The sequence below is a fragment of the Populus nigra genome, chromosome 17 (genome assembly GCF_951802175.1).
Source record: "Populus nigra chromosome 17, ddPopNigr1.1, whole genome shotgun sequence".
NCBI lineage: Eukaryota > Viridiplantae > Streptophyta > Magnoliopsida > Malpighiales > Salicaceae > Populus > Populus nigra.
In genome coordinates, this window is record NC_084868.1 from 12,180,170 (window position 1) to 12,189,501 (window position 9,332).

The 9,332-nt window shown below is 32.0% G+C and overlaps 1 protein-coding gene across 1 annotated transcript; it reads left to right on the plus strand.

Annotated features, from left to right (window-relative positions):
- Positions 1–4,946: 4,946 nt before the first annotated feature.
- On the plus strand, positions 4,947–7,702 carry LOC133676491 (uncharacterized). The gene is made up of 3 exons (XM_062098161.1): positions 4,947–5,381; positions 5,519–5,748; positions 7,222–7,702. Exons 1-3 carry the CDS (start codon positions 5,018–5,020, stop codon positions 7,498–7,500), a joined length of 873 nt encoding a protein of 290 aa, XP_061954145.1. The 5' UTR covers positions 4,947–5,017; the 3' UTR covers positions 7,501–7,702.
- The last annotated feature ends 1,630 nt before the right edge of the window (positions 7,703–9,332 follow it).

The window sequence follows — 9,332 nt, forward strand, 5'->3', positions numbered from 1 at the left end:
TAGCCTGTGTTTTTACTTGTTTGTGACATTTTGTTTGCTGAACAAAACGAGCTCGTATTATGTTAAGAAAACCAAAAAAAGGTCGTGATTGTTATTTATGAAATATTGACTTATATTTTTTAATTTAAAATTCAAGATCATTTTAGAAATATATGATTCAAATCTGATACCTCTATTCGATTCGATGGAGTATATATGATGAGGTTGGATTTCAATACACATCACAATAATATAATTTCGTATAAATTTTGGTCTCAATAATTGTTTTTGATCATGTTGCCCTTGATCTTTATATGACAAGCTTACAAAATGATAACATTCGATGATGTGATTATCTTTTTTTATTATTATTAATGGGATGACCGAGTTAACTTGTGTGCACCTCAACTAATCCAACAGGCTTTAAAATTAATGACCATATAAAATTCCAGTGACCATCATAAATAAAGTTTCTTTCATCTGCCTGGTTTATTAAAGCTAATTTTATTAGGATTACTAGAGTTTCTTTGTAATCAAAGTTTTTTTGGTTAGTTTTATTTGTTGGCTTCTTGGAATGCAAATGGTTTTTCAGTTGGAGAGCTTCGAGGATATGCTTAAGGGTTTGAAGATCTTTCGATGGGGGATTCAATCCCTTGCTTAAGGGTTTCATCTTTCAAATCCTTTACATTATGTTTGTTCAGTTTAAAAAATAAAAGGTGCTGAAAAATATGATCAATAATTTTTTATTAGAAAAGAAAAAAATCGAATCAAAATTAATTGATTTGAATCGATTTTCAATTTAATTCAAAAACATATAAAAAAAATTCAGTTTCATTTATTTTAGTCCAAAATATATTTTTATATCTTTAACCAACTACATTTCTCTGGACATTATCTCCGGATTATATAAACGCTACCTTACTACAACGTTACATCGAAATGAGGTGTGTGAGAACATTGGCAGGCAGCAAGATTTTGAATGCCTGTCGTTGGGATCTGTGGCTTCCGCTACATCAATTCCAATTTTCAATCTCCACAGTAAAGTAAGAAAAATAATTCGGTTCTGCCCTTTTCAGGCCATCGCAGTCCTTCTAGGTTCTACCCTATGGATTTAGGCACGCTTCTCTTTTCTCCGGGGGGATAGACTGTATTCATTTTCGTGTTTAAAAATTATTTTTAATTTTTTTATAATTTTATATCAATTTGATAGTTAATATTAAAAATAAATTTTAAAAAATAAAAAATATTATTAAATAAAAAATATTTTAAAGAACAATAACTAACAAAATCCAAAATACTCGCTGGCAGTAGGCAGTAGGCAGTAGGCAGCAGGCAGGGCTACTTGCCTGCTTAGACCCATCAAGGATATTAAAAATCAGCAACTTTGTTTGGTGCTTTTACAAATTAAAATAAGTGGTGTTATAGGCTTGCTTGGTAAATGGAGTGAAGTAGTGAACTGTGCTAGATCTAAAGATGCATTTAGCCGAACCTTGGACTCATGCTTTTTGAGCCCAAAAACAATTGGACTATGTTCTCATTTCAATTTTATGAGCTTATTAACGGTTAGGATTAAAATTGATTTTTATTTAAAAATATATTAAAATAATATTTTTTTTATTTTTAAAAAATTATTTTGTAATCAGTACATCAAAAAAAATAAAAAAATTATAATAAAAAAAATTTTAAATTAAAAAAAACTGCGTTTCCAAACAGACATTTACTAAAAAATTTAATTATAGAATCCCGAACGTGGTTTGACCTGATCTAAAATATAAGATAAGATGATTTGAATCATTTTATTATTTAAAATAATATTATTTTAGTTATTAAATCGTGGATAAAGTTGCTCGTATTTAATTAAATTAATATAAAAAATAATTAAAATAAAATTCAATCCAAATCAGAATTTAAATCATTAGCAGCCTATTTAAAATTAAATCAAATATAAATTTGAATTCAATTTTATATGATTTGAATTTAATTTAGCAATGCAATTTTATATATATTTGAGGTGGTTGGAAATGTCTATGAAGTTGGGGGCAACTTGCCATGTTTCAACTCTATTATAAGATATTTTCAAAGGAGAAAGGGGCCTGTCGTTAGAAATCTCAACTCTATTATAAATTATTTGTATTAAATGACAATTATATATATTTCACGCAGGACAGTGGGCCAATGAGAAGTTAGGTTGCTTAGCGAGTTCATACATAATTATCTACGAATTAGGTAACAATTATATGGTTTTAATAAGATTAATGTAATAATTTTTTTATTTGCCTTTTTTTTTCCTCTATAAAACTATTGCTTGAGATAATTCTCAAATACAAGATGAGTCCCTCTTCATCCGTCTTTCTTGACGCAGTGACACGTAAGAGAAATTTAGAATTTCTCAAGTCTTAAAATTACAATCTTAAATCATGGAAAAAACTATAGCATAGGACAATTAAAACTCAATAATTATTGAAATTATTTTAAAAATAAATTATAAACCGTTTGAACAATTGCCAAATCAACATAGCTAATCGTAACTAAATTGAATTAAGATATTGAAACTTAACTAGTAAAGTTTTTTGAAAACTAACAAGAAATAATAAAAAAAAATTGCAACTTTTAGAAGACGAATCCCAACTTTAACAGAGTACAATAAACAATTTAGTATAGATTCAAGTTTGTAAAACATAATAATTAAATATCAATCTAAATTAAATTGATTTAAAAAATGTATTTGTTTTTATTATAATTTGTTTTTTAATTTTAGCTACATGGTGTGTTTGGAAGCGCTTTTATTTTTTTTAGATGCTTTTTAAAATTACTTTTAACTTGAAAAAAATTTAAATTAATAATTTTTATTATTTTTTGATAATTTTATCATGTTAATATTAAAAATAAAAAAATCTAAAAATAATCAGTTTAATATATTTTTAAATAAAAAATAATTTTTATAAATATCTATTACTGTAATTACACACGTTTTAAAATATATAAAGAGCCATGATTGTAAAAAATAATTTAAAATAAAAAATAATTTTTTTTAATAATTTTAAAACATAAAAATAGACATGATTGAAATAAATAGAGTTTTCTTGAATGATAGATAAATCAGGCTTGTGTTGAAGGGTTGTTGATAACGGTGGGTGCGTGGATAACAAAGTTATAAACAAGGACACGTGGCTGACATGGAAGTGCAACAAACAAAGCAGCAGTTGTGCTCCTGTTAAATACTATGCTGCTATCATGGCATTTTCTTCCTTTTTTTTTTTCACAAAAATCCAAAAGCAAGTTTGTTGGCTAAGACATCCCGCGGTTCATCGTTACATCAAGATAACTCTCATGTATGTTAATTTTAAACTCATGCGGTAAAAAGTTGGTAAAAAAAATTCAAAACTAACCTAAATTGAATTTAATATTAACATCAAATAATATTTTATTACCTTGCTATTTTTTACAACGCATAGTCTCTCACTAAATTAAAAATATAAGAATAAGTCTTAATTCATAAAAAATAAAAAGGCTGGAAGATCTTAATCGACTTTGCCAGGACTCACCAGTCATAGGGATGGTTGTCTAGCGGTGGCATTGCTCCTGCATCGAGTGGTATGGAGGTTAGACCTCGCCAGTCTCCTGGACCACGACAACATCATCGTATTGATTTGTTTTTTTTTTTTTTAATTATTGATTTCTTGACGATAGAGGGAGAAGCTCTGTAATTATTTAAAGGGCAAAAAAAGGAGAAGAAATGATATGTAAAACTGAGAAAACGTGCAAGAACATTTAAGGAAAAAGGAAATTTGAGAGACAAATCCATTTCTGTTTCTAGAAAAAGAAATAATTTCCCTTGAAACTTGATGTGATAGCTTGTTTGGTTCAAAGAAGACAAAAAAACATTGAAATGATTTTTTTATTATTTTTAAGTGTTTGAAAGGGTGACCATTTATACTTTTAAGTGAATAGTTTTATTTAAAAAATATCAAATTAATTATTTTTTAATATTGTTTTGTAATCTTGGTGTATTAATATTTATTTAGAGAAGTATTTTTACAAGTATAGAAATATTTACCTTGTAGTATTAGAAAACTCCAAATCGACTACTTCCTTCTAGGACGGTCCAAGATATTAAAATCACACGAGGAAATATCATCAGATGTATTCAATGAAAAAATGAAGACGTAATTATAGAAAAAGTCAAACCAATCAATTATATAATATAGTTATGAAATTAAAATTAAAAAACCCTCAATTACGAGTTAATATAATCCACTCGAAGGAAACTCCGTTTCCTTCCCTCTCGTCCTCCCCCACTTTCCCACCTAACCTTTTCCTTCCTTCCTAACTATTGCCACGCGTCCTTTCTAGTCGTTTCAGCCCCCCATAGGTCCCTCTAATTCAACATTTTAGTCACATTTTACTCCGTAGTTCCTAAAATAACATCTGGGTCCTTGTTATATCAATTTCTATTAAAAACCATAATCATGGTTATTAAACTCAACCTGATTTAATGGTTAGATAAAGTAACTTAAAGCCTACTCCAAGTTAAGTATTTTTTTACGGTTTAAAGAGTTAACCTAATAAAATTTAAGTGACCTAACAAGTTAATTCATGATTTAATTAATTTGATTTAATCTTAATAAAATCTAATTAATTTAACTTTAAATATATATTTTTTAATTATTATCCCAAACAATGTTACTAATGGTGTTATTTTAAGATAGATCCGAGCGAGCCAGCGTGGTCTAATAACCACGATCACAATTATTATTTACACAAGGAACATATAAATTGGTTTAGTTTGGTCAGTTTTACCATTGAATGTCAACAAAAAATGGATGGATGGAGGGACTAATTCCATCCTAAAATTCAAATTTTAAGGACCTATTTGATTCTCTTTGAACTACAAGGTTCAACATGACTTATTAACCAGACGGACTGAAAAGCAATTCTTCGTGGACAATATATTATATGACTACTAGTCCCCTGCATCTCCACCTCTCAGTCTAAGATCAACATTCCCACTAACCAAATACTAAGAAGAAAAAAAAAAATGTCAACCAAAGTAGCAGCCCAGGTGGAGCCATGGTGTGATTTAAGGAACAAAGTGGTTCTGGTAACTGGTGCATCATCTGGTTTAGGCAAGGACTTTTGTCTTGACTTGGCTAAAGCTGGTTGCAGGATTTTAGCAGCAGCTCGTCGTGTAGATCGTTTAAAGTCTTTATGTGATGAAATCAATCAGATGAGTTTGTCTTTCCCTACTTCCTCCTCAACAGCTGAGGTGGATATTCAGCCGCGAGCGGTGGCGGTGGAGTTGGATGTTTCTGCTGATGGAAACACTATTGATAAGTGTGTACAGAAAGCTTGGGATGCTTTTGGTGGGATTGATGCCTTGGTTAATAATGCTGGTGTTAGAGGTATTGGTTAAAGAATTTTAAAAAGTTGGGTTCCTTTTGTTTTTGGGTTGAAAAAATGGGTTCTTTTAATTTTATGTTTTTCAATTGTTGGATCAATTCCATTTTTTTAATGTTTTTTGGATGTGGGTTTATGGCAGGAACTGTAAGGGATCCATTGGAATTGTCTGAGGAGGAATGGAATCATGTTATAAGAACGAACACGACAGGAACTTGGCTGGTTTCGAAGGCTGTTTGTATACGAATGCGTGATTCGAAACGAGGAGGATCAGTGATTAATATAGCTTCTATTGCTGGTCTTAATCGTGGACAATTGCCTGGAGGCCTTCACTACGTTGCTTCAAAGACAGGCGTGAACGCCATTTCAAAGGTGATGTATGTTATGTGTGATTTAAGAACGTTGGCAATCTCATTTTGATTTCTGAGATCATCTATTATTTTTAGCATGATTTTGAAGTTAAAAATACCGACAGGAGGATAATAATTATTTTGAAAAAAAGAAAGAAAGAGATGCAACAGAGGAGAAGTGGTAGGATAAAGAGTCTTCAAAATGAAGAAACAACCAAATAATTAAAATAATCTGAACTCTGGATTATTTTAAGTTAATTGGTTTTGACTTTGATATCTATTCATGTAATTCCAAATTTATTACACAGTATTAATATGATTAAATCTATGGAAAACAACTTGAATATAAAGTACTACCTATATTCATAGAATGATTTATATTTTAATTATATCCACAAATTAAAATTCCGGGATAATAGAACATCTTTTTGGTATTTTTAGTTTATGGAATTGAAACTATAAGTCTATTGATTAAAAAGAAAATTATAAGCCTACTTGATTGTCGCCTATAGAGTTATCGCATACAAGCTATTGCCCTCTGGTTTTCAGTTTTGAAAAGTCTTGAGAATTTGATAAAATTGCAATGAAGGGATTTAAGTTTTTTTTGTTAAAATGTTGAGTTGTCTTCATTGTTTCTTGCAATCTGCCTGACATAATCAGTCGAGTGATGGTAATTGTTGATAACCTCTCATCTTTTAAGGTTCTCCACTAACTATCCGTCAATTGTTAATAATCTCTTATCTTTCTCTTTATCTATTTCCCATGAGAATTTATAATATAACACCTGTACTAAAACGTTGTAGTCTTAACTCCACGAGACCTCTACTCCATAGATTAGAGTATAAAAAAAATCTTTCGATCATAGATGGCCCTAAGATGTTAAATCCTACAAGGAGAGGAACGGTTTATCAATGAAAAGACAGGACAGACCAGCCATCATGTGCGAAATCTTTCTTTGATGTCCAGTGATTGTTTCGAGAGGAAGAATATAAGCATGTCATTAAGATATGGACTCTCTGTGAGGATTATATTTGACAAGATTAGAATCACCTAACCTGAAAATAAAGTGTAGTACTTGGGAGGGAAAACGTAGCAAGGAAAGCTATATAAATTGTAAGGTAAATGAACAAAAATATACAGAGAGGTAACAAGGGCAATGAAAGTTTTTGCCTGGTTCATCAATGGTAGGAATTAGTGTGTGGGAAGTGGACCGCAGATTAAAACTTCAGTTGCTTTCTTAATAGTTTCCTTTCCCTTCGTTGTCCTCTCTCTCCTTGTTTTGTCGGCCAACTTTCACATCCCGACAGTCTTATCTTGATAAGCCATCGAATCCATTTCTTTGGATCATGATCTTGAGAGCTGGGGGGGGGGGGGGTGAATTTTCATCAAATTCTTTATGTTGTTCAAAGTTTTTCGATCTGTATTTTCCCCCCCCTGCTTTTCTGGAACAGGATTCATATTGAAATATCGAAACTGATGATGATGGGAATATCAGGTCATGGCTATGGAATTGGGAGCATACAAAATCAGAGTGAACTCAATATCACCCGGACTTTTCAAATCGGAGATCACACAGGGCCTTATGCAGAAGGACTGGCTCAGTAATGTTGCTCTGAAAACAGTCCCTTTGAGAACTTTTGGCACAGCAGATCCAGCATTAACATCACTTGCTCGCTACCTAATCCACGATTCTTCAGAATATGTGACAGGCAACAATTTCATCGTTGATGCTGGGGCAACCCTACCAGGAGTCCCTCTGTTCTCTTCCCTTTGAAACTGAATGTACCCCCATTATTTACTAGTTTGAACTTTCAGATGCCTGCTGCACAGTGTTTGTCAGTGGAGAATCTTTCCATTGCGTTTGCTCAAGGACTTCCATGTGATTCTTTCCTTTTCCGAAGATGAATTTTCATGCGATTCTTTGATGTTTTCTTTTGTAAGGTGAGGTAATAAAAGTTTTTTGGTGGCTTTTTGGATGTTGGGTTTGGTTTGGTCGAAGATGAGTTCAGCTTCGGAAACAGACCTGGACCTAATGGGGTGGGACCGGGATGCCCCTATGCTTTCTAAGCTTGGGTTAAGCTCCCCAGCCGAGCCTCACCCAAAGTCCGGTCCTAGTAGTGAACCCAGGCCTACGGCAAGGCCTTCTCCTAGTGTTATGACAAGGCTCATTCTCGTTATGGTGTGGGCGAGAACTTCCTAGGAATCCCAATACTTGTTAAAAATGCTCCTAGTGTTATTCCAGCCTAATTGGCAACACCATTTGTTTGTTTTCGGTAACATGATTTTTTAAAATATTTTTTAATTTTTAATATTAGCATAAAATAAATACATTTTTTTAAGATAAAATTAAAAAATTGAAAGCTATTCCAATGACACGAGCAATAATATCATTGAATTAACTTGTAATTTTTTTTTAAAATAACTTTGTTTATTTTATTTTTGTTGGTGTTGATCTAGCTTGTTTTAATTGAGTTAATATATAATTAAAAATTAACCTAGATGAACTTAGAACATCTACCGTGCTTTACCACATATTTGAATTATTTATCAATTAAATATTTTAAATCATTCAAATTTTCAAATCAAACTTAATCAATATAATTAAGCATATAAACATAAATATCTTACCTTGGAATTCCTTATCCCCGACTTTCACCTCTCTTTTCCTATTCTTCTTCCTCTTTCCATCTTCCTCGCTTCTTCTCTCAGGGTTCTCTCTCTCAAGAAAACTGATCATGTCTCTGTGTTTTTTTTTTAACTTTCTATTTCTATTTATATAAAAGACCCAAAATATCTTTCAATTATTTATACACTTAACTACTTATCAAAGGGTATAAATATCTTTTCCAATTCAATGTTTTCAACATATTACAACAAGAGAGGCAGTCCCTTGGAGTGGACAGACAAGAAGAATGTCTCAAAGAGGGTTTCTTGAATCACTCATGTTCAATATTGTGTTGGAACTTTATGGAAATTGATAAGAGTTCATGTTGCTTTGGGGGATAATGCATCATCCAGTTTCTTCATTTTTAGGTTGCTGTGACTCCAAGAGTCCATGAACACAGTGATATTGAACCAAAACTTTGCACCTTCAACTAATCAATAATTACACAGTGCATGTTCTTTTGCCAGATGGGGATCAGCGTGGTCGATTCATCAGTTTCAGGTCTGGGGGTTGCCCGAATGCTAAAGCTGCTTCTGGGAATGTTGCTACTGAAGATTTTGTTTACATGCCCAATGGTCTTGGGGTCAAGACCAATATTGTGGATCTGCAAAAGATTATGTTGGCAGGTAATTTCATCTGCAAGCATTTGGGACATCCATCTGGTTTGAAACAGCAAAATCCTCGAGCAAAATCACAGACCACGCCCCCTAACTTTAAGTTACTGGAGCTCTCATTCATTTTCATGACTAGCATGCGGCTTCTCTTGCTCCCTCAACATGCACATGCACAACATTTTACATAGACCGCCATCTCTTGCAGTTGATCCAAAGATTTCACTTAAATAGATTTTTGCCACGAAAGATGAGGTAACTTTCATCCTGTAAGTTCTCTTGTAAGCTGCTGTTCTTCTGTGATAGTAACATGCAGTCTTTCTGTCATCA